The sequence below is a fragment of the Dromaius novaehollandiae genome, chromosome 1 (assembly GCF_036370855.1).
Source record: "Dromaius novaehollandiae isolate bDroNov1 chromosome 1, bDroNov1.hap1, whole genome shotgun sequence".
In the NCBI taxonomy this organism is placed as follows: Eukaryota; Metazoa; Chordata; class Aves; order Casuariiformes; family Dromaiidae; genus Dromaius; species Dromaius novaehollandiae.
In genome coordinates, this window is record NC_088098.1 from 152,513,810 (window position 1) to 152,536,553 (window position 22,744).

General features: G+C 37.7%; 1 protein-coding gene across 3 annotated transcripts in view; it reads left to right on the forward strand.

Annotated features, from left to right (window-relative positions):
- LOC112981363 (E3 SUMO-protein ligase RanBP2-like) overlaps positions 1 to 22,744 on the forward strand; it is a 35,115-nt gene that overhangs the window by 1,275 nt on the left and 11,096 nt on the right. For all 3 annotated transcript variants that reach the window (XM_026096928.2, XM_026096929.2, XM_026096930.2), the window contains exons 2-20: positions 1,822 to 1,889; positions 2,383 to 2,494; positions 3,396 to 3,548; positions 4,400 to 4,630; positions 5,055 to 5,200; positions 6,654 to 6,846; positions 7,548 to 7,638; positions 8,485 to 8,694; positions 10,138 to 10,316; positions 10,408 to 10,583; positions 10,877 to 11,000; positions 11,372 to 11,533; positions 14,326 to 14,463; positions 14,558 to 14,704; positions 15,121 to 15,303; positions 15,421 to 15,504; positions 15,903 to 16,041; positions 16,216 to 16,313; positions 16,850 to 21,434. In XM_026096928.2, coding sequence (XP_025952713.2) covers positions 1,822 to 1,889; positions 2,383 to 2,494; positions 3,396 to 3,548; positions 4,400 to 4,630; positions 5,055 to 5,200; positions 6,654 to 6,846; positions 7,548 to 7,638; positions 8,485 to 8,694; positions 10,138 to 10,316; positions 10,408 to 10,583; positions 10,877 to 11,000; positions 11,372 to 11,533; positions 14,326 to 14,463; positions 14,558 to 14,704; positions 15,121 to 15,303; positions 15,421 to 15,504; positions 15,903 to 16,041; positions 16,216 to 16,313; positions 16,850 to 21,434 — 7,219 coding nt within the window. The remainder of the gene's footprint in view (positions 1 to 1,821; positions 1,890 to 2,382; positions 2,495 to 3,395; positions 3,549 to 4,399; positions 4,631 to 5,054; positions 5,201 to 6,653; positions 6,847 to 7,547; positions 7,639 to 8,484; positions 8,695 to 10,137; positions 10,317 to 10,407; positions 10,584 to 10,876; positions 11,001 to 11,371; positions 11,534 to 14,325; positions 14,464 to 14,557; positions 14,705 to 15,120; positions 15,304 to 15,420; positions 15,505 to 15,902; positions 16,042 to 16,215; positions 16,314 to 16,849; positions 21,435 to 22,744) is intronic.

Sequence of the window (22,744 nt, forward strand, 5' to 3'; positions counted from 1 at the left end):
TACAGAAGTAGAATATTTAATAGTGTCCTGCATATCATGAGTGCAGCCATGCTCACTGTTGGGCACAAACTCGGATACAGGAAATTCCATTTAAACATAAGAAAAAACTCTTTGTATAGTGAAGATTGTCAAGTACTGGAAGAGGTTGCCAGAAGTAGTTGTGGAGTCTCTGTCTTTGGAGATACTCAGAACCTGACTAGAAAAGGCCCAGAGCAACCTGCTGTACTTGCTCCTGTTTTGGGCAGGGAGGTTGGACTAGATGATCTGCAGAGGTCCCTTCCAACCTCAGAGGTCAGGTAATTATATATAATAAGGTCTCTGCATAGTGCTTGTGTACAGCATCATTTGTACCTTTCCCAGCATCAACAAAGTTGTCATGTGACTGCATTCGGTTGACTTCGATGCTCTACAGCTAAACTCAGAGATGCTCTTCAATGGTTTTGATGTTCACAGTACACTTCCTAAAAATACTTTTCTCTCCTTTTTGTTGTGGTAAAGTTTTATCATTTTTGTTTAACAGGAGATGCTTTTGAAGTGATACTGGGAGATCAAGCTAAATTCTTGAGCTTTAAATTTCTAGCATCTAGTTTTTGCTGAAGTATTATTCTTCGAAAACTTTATTTTACCGTGAGGTTTTTACTTGTGATTAAGTCAGTAGTTCCCTAGCCATGACTTAAGGACTAGTGGAATACTAATCATGTGATGCTGTTTTACTACAAACTGAAAAGACAGTAAATAGCTCCTTGTATAAGCAGTTGTGTTAGTCTGTTTTAAGTTACTGAAAGTAGAAAGTTTATCTATAATAAAGTCTCTTTAACTGTGTCAAAGTATCAGATTAATTTTTCTCTGATTTGGATTTTTAAGTACTGTACAAGTGTGATAGAAGCCTAGCTGTTCTTCTGAGAATAATTTCTATGCAGTTAGTGGAACAGGTACTGAACTTTCTGAGTTTGTGGCAGCAGAAGTTTGCCAGGAGCTGAAGGCAGGGTCTAGTTTGCGTAGAACACTATACTGGTATTGGTTTCTCTTTCCACAGTTTTGGATCATCATTCTTTTGACTTTCTGGTGCGCATGCTTCTACCATCTTCCCCTTTTGCCTGGAGTGTATGCATGTATCTTTTTTCCTTTTTTTTTTCTTTTAATTCCCTTTCTCCCTTCCTTTCTTGCTGCTTTGTTCCATGCCCCCCCCCCCCAATACCTTTAGAGACTTCTGTTTCACCTTTCATTGTAGGCGTATATGCTGAAGTTATCTTAGACTTGTAACATTGCAAGTGAACAACTGCAGGAATACATTCCTTACCCTTAAGGAGAACTGGCATGAAAGCTATGAGTGGCTTGGTTGAGGAAAAACAGTTTCTATCCATAGTTAAACAGTAATTTCTGGTGACAGGACTAAAAGGCAAGTCTCCTCTCTTGACATGTAGGCTTTTTCTTCGCTAGTGATAAGACTACATTGTGACAAAAAAGATTGAATGTAGCTTATCCCATTTTTCCACTTCTTTTTGTCAGAGGTGTTTATGAAATGCTACCAGTAGAAGAGTTTGTTGCTTGCTTTTAGTTGTTCACTCGTAGTGTCGTTTGTCCTGTTAATTGGCAAAGGCTACTAGGCAAAGACTCTTACTCTTTTTACCCTTAATTCTGCACCTACCAAAAAAAAAACCAAAACCCGTCATCTATGAGGAGTGGACTTCAGCTGATAACGAGTTATTCAACTCAGTCATTTAACAGTTTATGCATTGCTGAAAAGGGAGGTCTTCATGTTCAATTATTTTTAAAGTATTGTTTATTTAAAACATGCCTATTCTTTTTTTCCCCCTTCAGAAATTGATGAAAGGATTCTTTTTTGCTAAGCTGTATTATGAAGTAAAAGAATATGAACTTGCTAAAAGGTAATATATATTGATATATGTTGTTCTGTTTTCTAAAGTGTGTAATTTCTTTGCAAGAGAAGAGCTTGATGAGTATGAGCTAGACCAGAGAAATCAAGATCAGTATCATGCAGTTTTTAAGACAGCAGTAAACGTGGGTATTGGGTGCCATGTAAATCTTTGTAAAATAGCAGCTTGAAGGAAAAACAGCTATGTGGCACTGAAACTCATCTGATTGAAATGGCTTTTATTCCGTTGTATTATGTAGTTCTTACAGTTTCTGTGAACTACTGTTTTTTGTAATAAGCACAATACTTGCTGGAAATGAATAGCAACTGTATTTGTAAAAACTATTTAGTAATTTTGTTCCTTCCTCTAAGATCTGGACCAGGAACCAAGGACTAAATGTGGCTATACTTCCTGTACAGTGGATTAGACTAACACTGTATCTGTTTGACCTGTGACTTTTATTGTTTTGGTATAATGGATTAAGGTAAATGACTTTTCTCCGTAGGTACATATCTACATACCTCAGCATACAAGAGAGAGATCCCAAAGCACACAGGTTTCTTGGACAGCTTTATGAAGCTGAGGATAACATAGAAAAAGCTGTTGGATGTTATAAGGTAAGTACTACACTGACCCCTAATGTCCTGCTTTATGCCTTTGTAAATGGACCTTTTTTATCCTTCTGTGCTGGACATTCTCAAACCCATAGAAGTAAACCTGTTCCTGGAGAAAGTGTATTATGAAATGTTTATGTGAAGTACTTTGGAAGAAGCAAGGGAAATTCTTATCTTGATATAATCTATTTCAATAGTATATTTTTAAGTTGTTTTTGTCTTGTGTCCTATATCTGTTCTTTCACTAATCTGCTGTTAAATTCTTCCCAAATCATATGTTGCTCTTTAGGATAAAGATCTGTGATATTTATGGAATTCCCTAATGTGGGTTGTGATGACAGTAGGAATCCACTTGCTATGAAGACTGTAGATGTAGAGTATTCTCTTTTTAAAACTAATAATTTTGATTAGGCAAGCATATAAACATAAAACTATCAATAAAAATGTCAATGTTCTAGTTTGTGGGAGGAAGAGGATGTGCTCAAAAGTCTTGCTGCCAGCACATCTTACTGAAATACTAAGGCACTTTGTGTGACTTAAAATTTATTTAAAAGTGTCCACATAGAGTCAGACAACAGGTCTTTCATACTCCAGCAGCCCAAGATTAGCAGTAGCGAGTGGTTGACAGAGAAGAGCAGGCTTTTGTGTTAAATTTCTGTTATGTTCTTCCGAATTCTGGCAGTTGTATCTAAGTGTGCTCTAAGTTAGCAGTGGCATTTAGAAAAGTAGGGTTTTTTCTTTAGTGTACTCTGTATGTATGTACTGATAGGTATAACTGATTCAAATAACTGGGTTTCTCTGCATCTTATTTTTGTGAATACTTGAGTAATTTTCATTCCTGCTTTATATTATAATTTTTATTACAAGATCAAGGATTTTTTTTTTCTCTGGGGGGGGAAACTAGCGTTCTGTGGAGTTGAATCCAACGCAGAAAGATCTTGTACTGAAGATTGCAGAGTTACTGTGCAGTAATGACGTTACTGATGGAAGAGCAAAATACTGGGTTGAGAGAGCTGCTAAAGTCTTTCCTGGGAGTCCTGCTGTTTACAGATTGAAGGTAAATGCCAGATTCTAACCTCTGCTCTTTGGCTTAACAAAACTTTCAGAATCAGACACACATGCTTTTTGCGTGTCATCCCATGTTAAACTCTTTCTTATTGGCTAGATTATTTTAGGATTCTTGAATATTCAATTTATTAGGTTTTACTTTCTTTGCAGTCTGGTGTTTTTGTCTAGCTTTCCAGAAAACTTCACCTATAGACTTTCATACCATTTTCAAGGCTTTGAGGTTAATCCTCTTCAAAAATACAGGAGGACTGTATTAGTGATCAAATCTAATAAGTTAAGACTAAATGAGCAGTACTCAATCTTTCTTTTATGCAGCTGGTAGGAAGATAGCAGGCCTGTGAATTCTGACTTTCTTTTTCACCACTGCTCTTTTTTAAATCTGATTTATGATCGACTCTACAGAATGTGGGAAATGCTATAATTCTCAAATCTTGTGTAAATGCTTTCAGTTATACAGTCTCACCTTGGCGCAGGTGCATTAGTTTTCTTGTATAACAAGGCAGTAACCTTGTTAAGGTCTTAGGGTGTGTGTGCAGTTTTTTGTTTGTTTTTTAAACAAGCTAGTCTGGCAGGATATGCTGCCTTCAAATGAAATGGTTTCATAAGCATTACTTACTGTTTGTAAGAGGAAGAACTGTCCTGGGGATTTTTTCTTTTTTCCATTAGACACCCCTCTATTTTAAAATATTTCTGAGTTTTTATTAAACTTTATGTAAAACCTGAAAGTTTCTCAGACTGGCTTGAATAACGATTCTGCAAAGAAGAGGGAAAAAAACCTGGTAATATTGCTGAAAATACATGAGAGATGAAATACTAACATGTTGCCTTCCTGTTTAATAGGAGCAGTTACTGGATTGTAAAGGTGAAGATGGATGGAATCAGCTTTTTGACTTGATTCAGGCAGAACTCTATGCAAGACCAGACGATGTCTACATAAACATCAGACTAGTTGAGCTCTACCGTTCAAATAATAGATTCAGAGATGCTGTGCTCCATTGTCAGGAGGCAGAGAAGAAAATACCTTTGCAGTCAAGCTTGGAATGGTGTACCTGTGTTGTCAAGACACTTGAGGTGTTTAATTATTTATGATCCAATAATAATTTTCCATATCCTTTTAGTTGGGTTATATCTCTTAGTATCACTACAGTGATGGCTATGGTCAAATGATTTAACTCCTCCAAATGCAAGTTTATGGAAACCAGCAGATTTACAAAATACTACATTTTCTTCTTTTATACTGGAATTTCTTAAGGTTAAATCTTATAGAGAAAATGAGTTTCTAACTCAAACAGCTGAGTTAAATGTAGCAGTTCAATGAGGGAGAGAATTGCTTAGGCAAGTGGTTCCCCTGGAGCTTTGTTACTGAATAATATGGTTAAGGTTTCACCTGGGAGACTGGATTATGCAGTAAATGCTACTATGTGTTTTGGAGAGGTATTGTTCTTGCCTTCATGGAAGGATGACTGTTTCATATCCTCTGAACTTTCTTCTTCAGGAATATCTGGAAACTATCCGAGACTCAGAGTCTGATAAAATTAATTGGAGAGCCACCAAGAAGGATCTGCTGCTTGCCTATTCCAGCTTTGTCAAAATGTCACTTTCTTCTAGAGATGTTCAAGAATGTAAAGAATCACTTGAAAGGTAATGTTTTGACTTTTGGGGGGAGACGGGGGGGCAGATGAAATTGTTTCTGGTTAGAATTGCACTATTTTGCTGGGTCACAGAACATATAGCAGGCTTGTATTTCACTGCCTAACTTGTTTAGGGAAGGAAGAGGAGACAGTCTATGCTAGTTATCATGGATGGTTCTTGATGGGCTTGAACCCCAAATTATCTTTTGACTGAGAAGCAAGCTTTGTTTGAACAGTCAGTATGCAACCATGGAGATGACTCATTGATATCCTGGGCCAGTTAATTTTAATTTGCATATAAATGTACCTTCTTTTCCCTCAGTAAGAGTGAGAGAATGTTGTTTTACACTTGATCAATAAACTGATTTGTATTGCCCAGACAATAAAAAAGCTCCCAAAGTTTGTGTACCAGCTTTGTCCTGGTTATGCTCTTCTAAGTTAAGGCATGCTAAAATAAGAATTTGGGGGGTGTGTAGCATAATGGGGGAGAAGCCACTTGCAGTAAGAACGCTCTCCATCAGGAAGAACTGATGATGTTACAGGGCCAAATAAGCCAGCTGACTGTAAAGCAAGCTATCTGTGGGATGGTAGTACAAATCTAGAGTAGTAACAATTGTATTTGTCAGCCAATCCATTGTTTGAACTTTGCTCTTTTCCTTTTTCATTGACTTTCTCAATTATGTAATGGTGGTTAGGTTGTCTTTTGTCAAATGATATTCTTCAGTCTATTAATTTTAGCAAAGATTAAGAATGCATATTTGAAGTGATACATACAGTGGATGAGGAATTCTTAATGCCATAGCTGTTTTTTGCCCTCTATAGGATTGACCAAAAAACTTCCTGCCGCTTTGTTAGAGCCCTTCAGGCTCGTTACATATGAAGCGCTTCTACACGATGACAGTATCGCCAGCTGTCATAGATTTTTTTTTTTCAGATAATTCAAAGAATAGTTTTTATAATTGTTCTTTGGAAAGCATCTCCTGAAGGGAGCTCGTGTACTAGTCTGCAGCTACTCAGATTTCTACAGTACTAATAGTACTGCTACTGTTTCTACTTTGGAGAGCCTGTGTAGCTGTTTTTCTGACAGGTAAAGGAAGGGGAAAACAGTGATGTCACCTTCTGCATGTCTCTAATTCCATGACAGTGAGTAAGTCTGTGTGATCTGAGAGAATTGCCTTGAAAGCAGCTGTGCAAAAATGTGCTGAGAAAGAATAGACCAAAAATATCTAGGAAGCTATATAATATATTTTACTGAAGTAAACTAAGTTGAGAGCTTTGGGAGTTCAAGAGCCAGTTATCCAACTTTTTAATGTGGTAGTAGTAAGTAACTCATGCTTTAAGCAGCTGAGGCAGTAACCATTGACTCATGGAGTTACTTGATTCACAGTTAAATATCATTGACAAAAACATTGTGACAGCTTTTACCAGGACTCTGTTTAGAATGAGTCTTCTTTGCATTTTAGTTTTGATCATGTGCTTCAGTCAGTGAAACCATATGTGAATGGGACTGATGAGTTGTCTCTCACCTTCCTGGAAATGAAAGGACACTTCTACATGCATGCAGGAACTTTGCTACTCAAAATGGCCCAACACAGTGAGGCACAGTGGAGAGTTGTATCTGAACTGGCAGCATTGTGTTATCTGATAGCTTTCCAGGTAAGTCATTTTTCAGTTTATGCCTCTAGTTGATACAGTTCTTGTACAGCAAGAGCGTTTTGTGTGTTGAAACTTTAGTATTCCTGAGATGAACTAGTGTTTGTGTCTCTTTAAGGAAAGACACCCTTGTTGCCCACCAAATCTTACTCTTCCAAAACTTCTAAAAAGATTTAAAAGGATTTGGATAGAGTAAGAGTTTATCTTCAACTGTTGCTCCTTTCAGAAGTAACCGGACTCTTAAGAGCTAAGGAATTTATTTCTTATAGTCTATCCCCTTTTCTGTCATACAGCTGAAAACTATATTGGCTACTTTGTTTATTGCTACAGGGAAGGAAGGGAACAAATTGAATGGTTTCCATACACTTAGTGTGTAGACGGTAAGCAGAACTAGAAAATGAGACTTAATTAATTGCCTTATGAAATAAAAATGATTGCCCTTTTATGCCACTGCATTCTAGGCATTACTTTTTCTTGTGCAAACTTAATTTTGCTTGCAGTAGTTGTAACTGTTCAGCTCATGTTTTTCAGAGATGCACGACATACTTTCAGAATGTATTGGTATATTTTTCTGTGAAGCTTTGTTATGTTAGAAGGAAACTCGTTTCTTTGTTTTAAGACTAAGTTGAATGATCTGCTTTTACTGTGACAAAGCTATAGCAATTTCTTTCCAAAGCAATGTTGTTTTCTCTTGATTTCACCAGGTTCCTAAACCTAAATCAAAACGAATAAAGGGGGATCAAACTGGACAAGATATGCTGGAAATGTTGGCCTGTGATCGAAAAAGCCAGTCTGGTAAATAAATTAATAATTCTTAACTGTTAATAAGGCTAAATGTAATTTTTAAGTGGCTTGTTAAAGAATAAATTCATTATCTTGAAGCGTACTCTCAATACTTCGGTAAAATTTTCTAGATTCTGACTGTATCCATACTGGAAAATAGTAGTATGGTCCTGACGCCTGATATTTTTTCTCCTGTTTAGCGTGCTGGTAGGTTATACTTTTTCTGAGTAGACCTTTTATTTTAACCTCTCTAGGACATGTTTGAAGTTTAAATGAAGATAGAATTTAACTTGCATGATGTTTTTATCTGCTGGAAACAGTTTCTGACTGCTGACACTTTTGTCAGTATTTCTAGTCCTGAGGGTAAATGAACCTTATATTAGTATTTGACTGTCCTTTCCATTTCCTTATTCATTGTTCATTAGTCTTGTACTTTTGTTGCCAAGTATAAACAGTTTTTCCTAGACCACATGCTTCTGCGGGGCCTACATAAAATAATACTCTGGACACGAGGTTGAATTCTTTCAGACAGACATCTAGTAAGACCAACTTGTACTACAACAACTTATGTTGGCGACGGTTGCTGTGCCCCTATAATAATTTAAAAAAAAAATTTTTTGTTTTCCTGAAGAACTGGAATTAGAAATGCCTTGGGATTGGTGTCACTAAATGCTTGGAAAGTCTACCTGCTGAAACACCAAACTAATTACAGGGACAATGCAGTTTACCAGTTTGGCCTTGCGAGGAGAAGTCTTGATCCCCCTGTTTAGTAGCAAAAACAGTCCAGTGTATCAAATAGTAATCTCTTTAATTAAGTTCACTCCTTTATTCATGTGCAGTGATATTCTTGCTTTCTAGGTCACATGCTGCTGAACTTAAGCCATGGCAAGCAAGACTTCTTTAAAGAGATTGTGGAATCTTTTGCAAACAAAAGTGGTCAATCTACATTGTTTGATGCCCTCTTTGAGAGTGGAGTTTCTAAGGAGAGGTCTTTTCTTGGCACAGATGATATCGGAAATGTCAGTACACAAGCACCAGAACAAGTGGAACTTGCTAGATGTGATGTTGGTAAGAAGTGTTACTTTCTGAAAGTTGACATAATGCAGCGCTCTGTACAAAGGTTCTACAAATACTTCATGCTGCAATAACAGATGAATACATGTCCAAAGTTGTTCTGGACTTTCAAGGCAAGACTTAAAACTTACTGCAAAGTAAAGAAGTTATTCTCCAAGATTTTTAGAAAATATTCAAGAATTAATTAACTTCTTATTTTTGCTGAAAATATTCACTTATTGGACTGAGTACAATGGGAATAGAAGGGGAAGCAAATCTGAGAGTCGCCCCCTCAGAAGCGAAGGGGTTGGTGGCTTGGGCACTCAGGTGAATGCTACTTGATGTTCGGCAAACTTGAGTTTTTAATCTTCTAGAAGTGAAAGTAGGAATCTTAATGCTCACTAGTCTGTGGAATATCTTTGGCTGCCTAAACCGAGAGTGAAATGTTTGCTTGCCTTACTTCAGTTCATACAAACTAGTCAAAATTCCATACTTTGCTACAACCCAGTTTCCTAATCTCTGTGCTTAGCAGTACCATTTGACAGTACCTTTTGCTCTTTAGGTTAGAACAGCAGGGATTGAGTTAAATTTTTTGTCACTACAATTTTTAATCTCTTGCAATGAAATACTACAATCCTTGGGTTCTCTACCAGCTTGTCTTCCCTCCCCACTGTCACCAAAAATGTACTAAAACAAACCCTAAGCACCCAGTACAGGCTATATCATGGTGTCAGTAATACTAGAGGAAGTTCTGAAGGTGGTGGTTGGCTGCGGTCTGTGCTGTGAAGAGGGGTGGCTCTTCCCAGTATGACTGTGGATTCAAGAGGGTGACATGGAAAAAGTTTCACTTTTGCCCTTGCAGTTTCTGTGAGAGGCAATATTACTATGACTGTTTTTCAGGAATTGGTTGCATAGCCCTTTCTCTGTTTCCACACTAGATTCTAGTCTGTTCTGATCACCTTTCAATTGCTGCTGCCTGCTTAGTTTTTTGTGTTTGTACACCAGTAAGCGTTATTTGGAAGGTGGGTATATTTTTGCATGTAACCTGTGGGTCATGTGCATAAAAATAAGGTAACTCTGTGAAGAGTAATAGACTAATAAAATTTTTATACTCCTTATAAGCATGACAGAGGGTGAGGTCTGGTTTAGATTTTCTGTATAATAAGGCCTGAGTGCTAGAAGTCTTCCTCTTGGCTGTCAGTTTTCAGAAATATTTAGACTATTAGATCTGTCTAAAACTAGTTAACAGGCCCAAAAGCTAGAAGAGAGGAATAGACATACAAGCAGTACGGCTCACAGTCCTTTCTTAAAAGAGAAACTAAAAAGTTTAGCAACTATGAATAATATTTATACTACTGTAGCCTAAGCAGTTTGTATTATTTTGCTGTTTGTATTTATATCACTGTCCTCCTGACTTGGATGCAGATGTTCACTTCCCACAACTTTGTTTTTACATAGGTGCTGTTCGAATGCACAATGGTAGTCTCCAGCACCTTGTATGGCTTGGCTTGCAATGGAAGTCTATGTCAGTCTTGCCTGCAATACGCAAATGGTTAAAACAGCTCTTTCACTTGCCCCAAGAAACATCAAGACTTGAGACAAATGCTCCTGAATCTATTTGTCTGTTGGACCTTGAAGTAAGGAAGCTTTTCAAGTCCTGAAATGTATTAACTATACAATTTAAGTTTTTCCTTATTTAATACCATTTATTTGTTTGTACAAAACCAGGTATTTCTACTTGGGGTGGTATTCACTAGCCACTTGCAACTACAAGAGAAGTTTAATACTCACTACGGCGTACATCAGCCTCAATTCTTACCATTGCCAGTGTGCAAACAGCTCTATACCGAAAGGCAGAGATCCTGGTGGGAAGCAGTTCGTACTCTTATTCACAAAAAAACAATGTAAGGCTCTTTTTTTCAGTTTGGAAATACTTAATTAAGCCCTTAGATAACTTCTGTCACAGCAGCTTGATTTAGTTCCCATAGATTCTTGTAAAATAACTTTTTTTTTTTTTTTGAATTTTGGATATTGAAGCTTTGTTGCAGGAGGGACTTGACACACTCATTATATTTCATGGTATATTTCTAAACTAGAGGTGTTTAGGACCAAAACTACTGTGTATATCTGTCAAACAAATGCTATGCAAATTAAAAACAGAGAATGGTAATCAAGGAATGTTTCTTTTGACTTTCAGACCAGGAACAGCAGCAAAACTGAGGCTTCTAGTACAGCATGAAATAAGTACTCTGCGAGCATTGGGGAAACATGGCCTTCAGCCTGCCTTAATTATACACTGGGCAAAAAGCCTGCAAAAAACAGTAAGCTGATGCTATTTTTAAATGTATTAAAGTTTGTTTTGTCTTTCATGTTCTAAACTGAATAGACTGAGTAAGTAAAAGCAGATGAGAATATGTTGTTGTTTGAGAGTTACTGTGTACTTGGTCAGGTGAATACTTGATATGCTGATTAAAGCAACAAATTCTTCCTCTTAGAAAATACCCTAATTTTTAATCCGTACGTTGCTGTATATAGCTCTATAAAGAGGTCCGTTGAGGTTTACCTCAAGTGTCAGAGAAACGCCTTTGGAACTTTTCTCCTATATAGTTCTTTTTTAAGAAGGAATCTATATGAATGTGTTTGACTTAAATTGCTTGGAATACATGTGCTTCTATTTCCCTTTTTTTAACAGGGCACTAGCCTTAACTCTTTCTATGACCAAAAGGAATACATTGGACGAAGTGTTTACTACTGGAAGAAAGTTTTGCCTGTGCTGGAAACTATCAAAAAGAAGAAGAGTATTCCTGAACCTACTGATCCTCTTTTCAAACACTTCCATAGTGTAGACATTCAGGTACAAATCGATTAAGCTATGATTGAAGTAACAGGGGTCCATGTCACTAGCTTACATAGATATTTTGATTTCTTGGCTGTACAACCCTATGCTGCTGTTACTGCCATAAGGTTATTAACGCGATTTAGTAATGTAAGATTTCCTGGTTAGTCTAAGGCTTTCTTGTAACATTTGTCTTTTAAAATACTCTTCTACAGATGCTTCAAATACAATTTCTGTGTAAAATCTGTAGCGTATGCACTTCAGTTTTGGTTACATAAATCATGCGGTTCTTTCTTATGGACATGAAAAAAGAGCTTTTCTGGTGCACAAGTCATACAATTCTCTCTTCATGTTCATAAAAACATATAGAAAACTGTAGAGTTCTTTAATCAAGTTACTTTTTCTAATAAAGTGGAAATAATGAAGCCATATGGGCTCTTCAGACATCAGTGTTAGAAAAACTGAAACTGGATTCACTTTGGGGTTTTCTTTGCTCATTTGTTTTCTGACCAGTTAGTATATAAAGCTAAGAAAATGTGTTGTACTACTAGCATGTTATTTGTGACCAGCTGTATCCTTTGAACAGGTAGTGCCTGACAGTTAAGCAGTGTCAACTGCTGCTTCCAGAGTAATGAAGTACTCTCAGCCTAGACAAGAGCAAGGATGAGTTGTCGTACTGTTTCAGCCTGAAGGAAGTTAAATTTAACTTGAATCCTATTTTTAGAACTTCGGAGGAAATTAGGGGATAAATAATGGGCCTCCACCAGAGTTTTATGGTTTACTCTTCAGTGTAGCTTGTGCATCTTCGTTAAAAACAAATGTTGCACGTGAACTATCTATGAGTTAGGAAATGATGAGGGAGAGAAGAGAAGAAGGAATTCCTAATACATCTTCTTGAGCCTGTTTAAAGAATATTCTACCAAGAATGGTCAGCTCCCCTGCCTACCCCTCTCCCGCCCCCCCCCCCCCCCCCCAAAAAAAAAAAAGACCGTGTTTATTTGATATACGGAATGTTCAGTGATCTGTGGGCTCTAGGAGGTTCTTCTCCTGTGGTTTCTTCCTCCTCTGGAGGAATCTCCTTTTTGTCCAAGCTTCACATTTCTTGCTGTCAGGTGGTTCTGCATTGTTTGTTCTCCTCCTCTTGCTTCTAGCCTACCAGAGGTGGTCTAGGTTCCTAGAAACAAAACTTGTTAATTGTGTTCTTCCCAATTTCCTGTCTAACCCTTTTTTCCCTGAATGTAACACATAGTAAATGAAGTAGTTGCTCAGATGTGCAAACTTTGACAGGTGGCCTTAAGAATTGCAAAGCAAGTTACTGGTCCTTTGAGTCTTGGTTAGTTTCTGCTTGCATCACATGTGAGATTTCATCCAGGTTTGGCTAAGCACAGTGCAGGTTTTTTTTTTTTTTCTTCAGTGATATATAACTTGGCATGATTGGCATTTCCCAGAGGCAGAGAATTTGTCCTGTGAGGAATCATATCATACACATATAAAGGCAACCCCCTGTACTTAAGTATATAGGCACTGTTGCGGGTACTCTGTACTCTGCTTCAGTTAAACATGCTGGAATATTTTAGAAAGTCAGTTTGAAGAGACACCTCAACAGTCCCTAAACAGTTCAGATTCCATCTGAAGTGTTATAGGTCTCATGAAATATGAGTAAATGAAATTGGAGTCTTGTAAATGCTGAATGTAGAATAAATGTAGGCAAATAGCCAAACAGAGTAATAGCTTTCTATATTAGTTTTAACTGTGCTTGCCTGAAAATAAGGACCTGAAAATACTGTGTGCTTGCAGAGTTAGAAATTAATGTAACATTTTTATTACTAATACTTGAAGATTACATGAAAGTAAACGCACCAACAGTTCACATAATCTAGTCTTGCCAAATAAGAGAAAACAAGTGATGTGAGAAACTGCTGTGGGATGCAGTTCTTCAGAATAAACATTAGAGAAGCTATCTTGTAGATAAATAGCTTACTTCTATATAAAGATAGCTTCTCTAATCTATAGCCATTTTTTAGCTCTGCAGTGTGTTTATGTAAATCTTTTTAATCTGTTAAGATACCTATTTGGATGTTATTTGCAAGATTAACATACCTTGAAAAAATACAGTGTGTATGTGACAGCACGCTGCTGTCTTAAAGTCAGTGTTACCTGGTTCACAAGAAGTCTTTGTCTAACATTAGTGTGCAGTCTTACTGAAGCAGCAACAAGAACTGTTAATCTTCTAAAAGTTCACAAGCATGAATCAAGTCTTAAGCTTTTTAGTTATACCACACATTCCTGGGTGTATATTGCAGCAGACAGCAAAAATTCTAGCTATACCTCTCAGGCTTTACTATATTTCTATTTGTATGCATTTGTGAAATTTTAGCAGTAGTGGTCCATATGAAAATGGATATCTTAATTCATTTACCAGACGTGTTCATGTAACTGTTCATCAAGTTTGCCCAGAACCTGTCTGATGAGATCAAACTGTCGCTTGGTTATCTTGCACAAAAGATTTCTGCTTTTTCAGTTACTGCAGTCTAAAGTTACAACATGCTTGCTTCATTATGGTAGGTTTGTATTTAAAATTAGTCTGATAAAGGGGAAAAATATCTCATGATTTTACAACTGTGTATCTGATTGGAAGATGCTGAAATCTTAGTATCAACTTTCTTTAAAAAGAATTTCCTCTGTATTAAAGAAAAAAATCAGAACTGTTGTCTCTTTCTCCGCTTCCTTTGATTATGTAGTGATTGTCAACATATACCTGAAACAGATGGTGCATGTTAAGTACAAGTTGTCTTTCATTTTCTTGGTAGGTCTCCCAGGTTGCAGAGTATGAAGAGGAGGCACATATAGCGTTTGCAATGTTGGATGCAGTTGATGGCAAAACAGATGATGCTTTGTTAGCATTTGAAGCTATTAAGAATGTGGTTTCATACTGGAATCTTGCCTTGGTAACTTTATAAATTGCATTACTCTAACAACGCTTTATTTTCTTCAGTTGTGTTCTGACTCTCCTAATTAATTATAACTGCATCCTGTTGCTAGATCTTCCAAAGAAAGGCAGAAGAAATTGAGAATGATGCCATGTCGCCAGAAGAACAAGAAGAACACAAAAGCTATCTTCTTAGAAGCAGGAATTATCTAATAAAGATCATCGATGAAAGCTTTTTAGATACCTCAGTAACAGAGAAGGTAAGTAGTTTCTGCTTAAAAGTTATTTTGAGAGATGCACTGTCTTATGCTACTGTTTCAAAGTTAACCTGCTTCCAGACACGTAAGCAGGCTGATAAACTGGGGGAAATAGACTTTCGTCTCTAACATACTAGATCAGGTGGTATTCTGACTTTGCTCTGTGGATGACAGCAGTCATATAAGCAAATAGCTTTTGCCACTGTCTTTTTACACAGCTTGGTAATTTTGAAAAAGAATTAATAAAACATCTGTGTGAGTTATTTTTACATTAACCTTAACAGATTTAATTTTTTACTGAAAAAACACTATTTACATAATGAAAGCATTGTGAATTGCTCAATGAGAGTTCAGAATGTAGCCTCTTCTGCACTAAGGAAGAATTATAACTGTGACTTCTGGTTCAAATAATTTTCTAGCTGCCAGTGTCTATAGAAACTGTTAAGGAAATGCTGGATACAGTGATCCAGGAACTTGGAGAGAATGGTGAAGAAGGAAGTCTGGCCTTCAGAAGTGATCTGTCACGAGCTGTAGATTCAGAGATCAAACATTCCACTCCATCACCAACCAAGTTCTCTCTATCACCAACTAAAAGCTATAAGGTATATCAGCCAACTAATATTTGAAGGAAGTGTTGTTATGTTAGATTAAAAGGCCAAAAGGTTCAACTAACTAGAAGTTCAACAACAACTTCAGCTTTTTTTTTTTTCTTTTTCCAGTTTTCCCCTAAAACACCCCCTCGGTGGGCAGAAGATCAAAAATCTATACTTCAAATGATCTGTCAGCAAGTAGAAGCTTTAAAGGTGAATAATTCAGTTTCTCACAATAGTCATTGAAAAACAGTTGGTCTTTTTGTTACAATTGGAATTTTATGATACTAGTATTGGCTACCTTTCAGTTGCTAGACTGCCTCTTAAATCAGTGGAATTATCTTCTCTAAGCAATCTGTAAATTGCGTTGCCTAAAAACTGATTCGAGTTCTCATCCCTTTGGGTCTGGATTTTGACTTCAGCTTTAGAGCGTGAAGCTCTAAAATTATTGAATATAATTATTGAATAAAATATTGCATTATTCCAGCAGCTACCTTTTGATTTGCGGAGCTTGAATGTCTTTTTTAGTAGACTGCTCCTTATGGTTTCTTGTACAAATACATATGAAATACACAATTATCCTATTTTAATTGGAGTGCTTGTCTTGACAGAATGAGATGCAAGAAATGAAACTTAACAATTCCAATTCAAATGTACCATCTCATCGGTGGCCTTCCGAAAGCTTTGGAACAGATACAATGTCAGATGGTTATCAGAGAGCACAAAATCTTCATGAAGCCCCATTAACAGGTAAGTTGTTGCTGAATTTTTATTTAAAACTAACTTTCAGGTTTGTTAATCAGTTCAGATATTGCAGAAATGTTTTAATAATTTTCAGTTAAAAACTTAACTGTAATTGATTAGGAGAAGTCCATTCAAAAAACAAAAGCTGCATATAAACTGTTTTCTTGCTCCTCCTTTTAGTTGCTACCACTGGCCCATCTGTTTATTATAGCCAGTCACCTGCCTATAACTCTCAATATCTTCTCAGAACAGCTGCAACCAATGTAACACCAACAAAGGTGAGGACAAGTTTCTCTATTTAAACTACTTTCAGTGACCTAGTAAAATCTACTGCTTTCAACTCTGTGTAGTTGAAATTATATCTGTAGATATAATTACAATTCCTTAAATATTTATTAAATTTGGAGACTGCTAGGGATAAATGATTTGATTTTTTTTTTTCTTTCAGCCTAAACTTTGAGATATAAGGTTTGGGAGGAACAACCAACAAAATGTCTGTAATGTGTTAATAGATGTCCCCTGTATGGTATATGTGGTAGAACTTAATACTTTTTCTCAAAGTAGTGTTGAAGAAGAGAATGAGGTTTTTGAGGTTGTTTTATAAAAAAATCCATGTATCTTTTGCGTTCCCCCCTGCTTCAGTGCTTGTTCATGTGCCCTTCAAGGTTTAAACTAAAAATTAAAGTACATGCTGCTTTTAAGAGAACATATTTATATTATAGGGGAAGTAGCACAGTATGACCTTGCCCCCTCTGTATGTTATCATAACAACAAAAGTAATCATGGATTTTTTTTGTTCTGTTTTGTTTTTAAGGCTCCTGTCTATAGCATGAACAGACTCACACCTCAGCAACACATATATGCTTATCAACAACCAATGCATACACCACCTCTGCAAAACACTTCTGCTTGTATGTTTTCTCAAGAAATATATGGCACACCCCTGCGTTTTGATTCTCCTGCTACCGGACTCATTTCTCCTCGTGCGGGTGATGATTACTACAACTACAGTGTTCCACAGGCAAGCACAAATCCACCACTGCCTGAACCAGGCTATTTTACAAAGCCCTCAACTGCACCTCCAACTTTAAAGCCTGCAGAATCAAAAGTAATAGAATTTGGGAAATCTAAATTTGGACAGCCAGTAACAGCAGAAGGAGCAAAACCCTCTCTGCCAGCACAGTCAAATCAGTCAGCAACTTTTAAATTCAACACCAACTTCAAGTCTAACGATGGAGACTTCACCTTTTCTTCTCCTCAAGTTGCAACACAGCCTGCTAATGCACCTTTTAACAGCAGTGAAAGCCTCTTGGGTCTTCTGACATCTGATAAACCTTTACAAGATGATAGGTACGTGGAACAAAAGACAGTTCATGATCATGCAAGTAGTCAAAGAAATGTCTTCAATTTCGGCAATAAACATATTCCAGGCATCTGTTTCACAGAAAGCATGGGACAAAATGCACACAAAAACTTGGTTTTTGAAAAGAGTGATATGTTTAGTTTCCAGGAACCAGGCAAGCCAGCATTTGGTACTCCAAATTCAGATTTGGCCAATAGAAGTCATGAAACAGAGGGAGGAAGCACTCATGGTGGTGATGAGGATGATGATGGTCCTCATTTTGATCCTGTGGTACCACTCCCTGACAAGATTGAGGTAAAGACAGGTGAAGAAGATGAAGAAGAATTCTTCTGTAATAGAGCCAAGCTTTTCCGTTTTGATGCAGAATCTAAAGAATGGAAAGAAAGGGGTATAGGGAATGTGAAAATACTGAGGCATAAAGTATCTGGCAAATTTCGTCTCTTGATGAGACGGGACCAAGTATTGAAAATCTGTGCAAATCACTACATAAATACCGATATGAAATTAACCCCAAATGCTGGGTCAGATAAGTCATTTGTATGGCATGCTTTAGATTATGCAGATGAGATGCCAAAGCCTGAGCAGCTTGCAATTCGATTTAAAACACCAGAGGAAGCGATGGTTTTCAAAAATAAATTTGAAGAGACACAGAATATTTTAAGGACCTCAGGATCAAATGCTGACATTTCTGTGACTCAGAGTAGTGGGACTGCAAGAGAAACAACAAATCAGGACATCAAGGAGTCTAACAGACTAGTTTCTGGGACCTTGAATTTTGGATTTCAGTTGCCAAAAGATGGGATGAGTAGTGAACCTGACAGCAAAGGCAGCTTTACAGCTGCATCGACAGTGTCTGCTCCTGCCACTTTTTCCTTTGTAAAGGATGCCCCACCAACCTATTCTTCTGGTGGTTTTGAACAGTCTGTGCTGAAGAAGGATCAATGGGAGTGTAAAACATGCTTAGTTTTGAATGAAGCAACTGTGAAGAATTGTGTATCATGCCAAACTCCAAATCCAGATATCAAGGAAATACATGGCACACCATTAGCTGAACCTGCTGCAAGCTTCAAAGCCAGTGGTGACACTGTGCAGGACAAATTTGCATCTGCTTTTGCTAAAAAGGAAGGCCAGTGGGACTGCAAAATCTGTTTAGTAAGGAATGAGCCCACTGCCTCTAAATGTGTTGCCTGCCAGAGTCCAAGCAAAAATAACACAGAAGTATCGTTTCAACAAAAGTCCTTTAAACTTGATCAAGGAGATATTACAAAGGCTATTCAAAATGACTTGGGAGCTGTGTTTTCTAAAAAGGAAGGTCAGTGGGACTGCAGCGCATGTCTAGTCCAAAATGAAGCCAATGATGTAAACTGTCGTGCTTGTCAGAATCCTAACTCTCAAAGTCAACCAAACGTGCCTACACCAGCTTTTCAGGCATCCCCTGCTCCCAAGTTTGGTTCCACTGCTGATGCAAGTAAGCCACAGAAAAATGGATTTGAAGGACTTTTTACTAAAAAGGAAGGGCAATGGGATTGTAATACTTGTTTGGTAAGAAATGAAGGCTCTTCTGCAGCTTGTGTAGCTTGCCAAGCACCAAATCCATCTGGTAAGCCTGCTGGTGATGCTTCATCAACTTCTACTTTTGGCTTTAAAAGCAAATTATCTGAACCTGCCGGAGGACAGTTGGGAACAGGTTTTAAGTGTGATTTCTTAGAAAAAGGCTTTAAGTTAGGTCATTCAGAGCAAGGCAAGACACCATCATGTACACTTCAGATTCCTTCTGATACTGAAGCTAAGACTGTAAAGGAAGGATTTAGCTTTTCAATGCCAGTGCCTGCAGGTGGATTTAAATTTGGCATACAAGAGTCCAGTAAAAATACCACTAAGAAAGATGATCCATCCAAAGAGTGTACAGCTGGCTTCTTAAAAAGCACTGATGAAAAAGACAAAAAGGAGCTGCCTGTGGATAGTGGAACTAGCATCCAACCTGAAGAAACAGCAAACAAGGAGAGAGGTGACTTTGTTTTTGGGCAAAACAGCAGCACTTTCACTTTTGCTGAGCTTGCAAAAAGTACTCCTGGGGAAGGGTTTCAATTTGGCAAAAGAGACCCTAATTTCAAAGGCTTTTCAGGTGCGGGCGAAAAGCTGTTTTCTTCACAGACTTCTAAAATGGATCACAAAGCAAGCACCTCTGACCTTGGTGAGAAGGATGATGATGTGTATAAGACAGAGGACAGTGATGATATCCATTTTGAACCTATAGTTCAGATGCCTGAAAAAGTAGAGCCATTTACAGGAGAGGAAGATGAGAAGATGCTATACTCACAAAGAGTAAAGCTATTCAGGTTTGATTCAGAAACAAGCCAGTGGAAAGAAAGAGGGGTGGGCAACTTGAAGATTCTTAAAAATGAAGTTAATGGCAAAGTAAGAATATTAATGCGACGTGAGCAGGTACTGAAAGTGTGTGCAAATCACTGGATAACAACTACAATGAACTTGAAACCGCTGTCTGGCTCAGACAAAGCATGGATGTGGATGGCCAGTGACTTTTCTGATGGTGATGCAAAGCTGGAGCAGCTGGCAGCAAAATTCAAGACACCAGAGCAGGCTGAGGAGTTCAAAGAGAAGTTTGAAGAATGCCAGAGGCTGCTACTAGATATACCTCTGCAGACACCACATAAACTTGTTGATACAGGTAGGACAGCTCAACTTATACAGAAAGCAGAAGAAATGAAGAGTGGGTTGAAAGATCTGAAAACATTTCTGACAGATGATAAAACTAAGCTGACAGAAGAAGAAAATGCAAACTCTGTTTCTGCCAGCAGTACTGATCTGGTTATAAAGCCACATGCTGAAAGTACCGGGCCTACTCTGGAATGGGATAACTATGATTTGCGTGAAGAAGCATTGGAGGACAGTGTAAGTAGCTCTGTATATGCATCACCTCTTGCAAGCAGCCCTGTAAGGAAAAACCTGTTTAGATTTGGAGAGTCTACTACCGGTTTTAACTTCAGTTTTAAATCTGCCTTGAGTCCCTCCAAATCTCCTGCCAAGCAGAACCAGAGCAGAGCATCTGTAGGCACAGATGAAGATTCTGATGTTACTCAAGAAGAGGAAAGAGATGGGCAGTACTTTGAACCTGTGGTACCTCTGCCTGACCTTGTGGAAGTGACCAGTGGTGAGGAAAATGAGCAAGTTGTCTTCAGTCACAGAGCTAAACTCTACAGATATGACAAAGATGCTAATCAGTGGAAAGAGAGAGGTATTGGGGATATCAAGATATTGCAGAATTATGACAACAAACAAGTGCGCATAGTAATGAGAAGGGACCAGGTACTAAAACTCTGTGCCAATCATAGAATAACACCAGATATGAATATGCAACAAATGAAAGGAACTGATAGAGCATGGGTATGGACTGCGTGTGACTTTGCAGATGGGGAAAGGAAGGTAGAACTACTAGCTGTGCGATTCAAACTGCAAGATGTCGCAGACTCATTTAAGCAGATTTTTGATGAAGCAAAGCATGCCCAAGAGAGAGACACGCTGATAACACCTCTCTCTTCCCGTGCCAATACACCTAAAGAATCTCCATGTGGTAAAATTGCTGTAGCTGTACTAGAAGAAACTACTAGAGAAAGAACTGACCTCAGCCACGATGATGATACTTCCGATGTAACTGTAGAGGCCTCAGAGGTGTCAAGCACTTCTGAAACGCCAACAAAAACAGTGGTTTCTCCTCCAAAGTTTGTGTTTGGTTCTGAGTCTGTCAAGAGTATTTTCAGTAATGAAAAGTCAAAGACATTCACATTTGGAAATACTTCAGCTACCGGTTCCCTCTTTGGCTTCAGCTTTAATCCTCCAAAAAAAAGTGAAGACCATATTCCAGTGTTTCAGAACACAGCACAGAAAGAACTGGAGGTAGCTGAACCACTGAAAAGCTATAGTAGTCATCAAAAGCCGCTAGACAGCAAGGTAGACAACTTGGCTACTTCAACACAGGATGGACCCTCTAACTTCTCATTTAGAATTCTGGAAAAAGGTGAGTGTTAACTAGTAAGTGATTCAACTATGCAACTTATTAAGCAGTTTTGTTTTACTGCAACTCTTTTGCATTTTTGCTGTCTCAGTAATATATAGGTACTCTCAGTATTGTAATGCAAATACTCATTACCTTTGCAATTTCTTGAGAGAGTCAACTCAAGTGAGCTTTAAGTTGTAATTATTGCATATAAGCAAGCAAACCCCCGTAACAGTGTGCTGCAGGATGCAGTGTGATTTATTAGTAAGAAATAGAAGATTTCAGGTAGAAACTGTAAGTGAAGTGCACTATATGAATTTCAGCCTTAAGTGCTTAAAGAAGCAGCTGTGGAGTCATTTTCTTAGGTTTAAATAAGTAGTCAGATTGACATTATTTGTGAGTGGAGCTTGCTTTAAATAGTATAATATGTGAACAGCATATCTGCGCTTCACCTAAAATTTGAGTAATCCCCCTCACTGAATGGGTGGGTATTTTGATATTATGCTTGATACATTCTTTTCGAGTCTCAAGTCGTTGGCCTCTGCAACTTCAGAGGTGTTACTTAACTCACACCAGATGTTGGTCTCTTTTCTTGGCCTGAAGAGATCAAAAGAGATCATGTGATTACATCTTCAGTTGCATAGTCTCTGACTGTGTCCAGAAGATGTGCTTGCAGAAGTTGTGGCTATTACATGACCACTGTAATGTGCTGTAATACATGAAGAATGTGATTTACTAGCGCTTCAGTGGTAGAGTGCTTCTTACTGAAATCTTCATGATGTCTTTCCTATCAGTGCAAGACTGTTTAATGAGGTGATCGTTTTTAATTTAGATATTAGACTCAGAATTACCAAGTCAAATTATTTGTGTATTAACTATAGCATAATAGAGATGTCAGAAAATGATAGCTGCAGTTTGTTCAAATGAGTTAGATAAGCTTACGTAGAACTAACATTAAATTTTCTGCTGTGATCTGTAACTATGGAATGCTTCCAGAACATAGGTAAGTGTATTCTACCCCTTTCAAATTCCAAGTAAACACTTATATCCACACAATTTATTTTCTAGGATTTAATTTTAGTCTTTTTAAATCTAATCCAATGGCCTTTTGGACAACCACACCTTCTTTGCAACCTGATGGTAAAGGTATTTACAGACTGCATTGAATGTGTGATAAAATGACTCTTTAGCAGGCATGGACAGTAACCCAACTGTGGTAAAGCAGTTGGCTCAGTAATCCTTACAATTAACATGCATGCTGGGAAAGAGTACTTGAAATTGTGTGTCTGACTCATGCATTTGTCTATTAAGAGAATGTCTCTAGCCTTTAA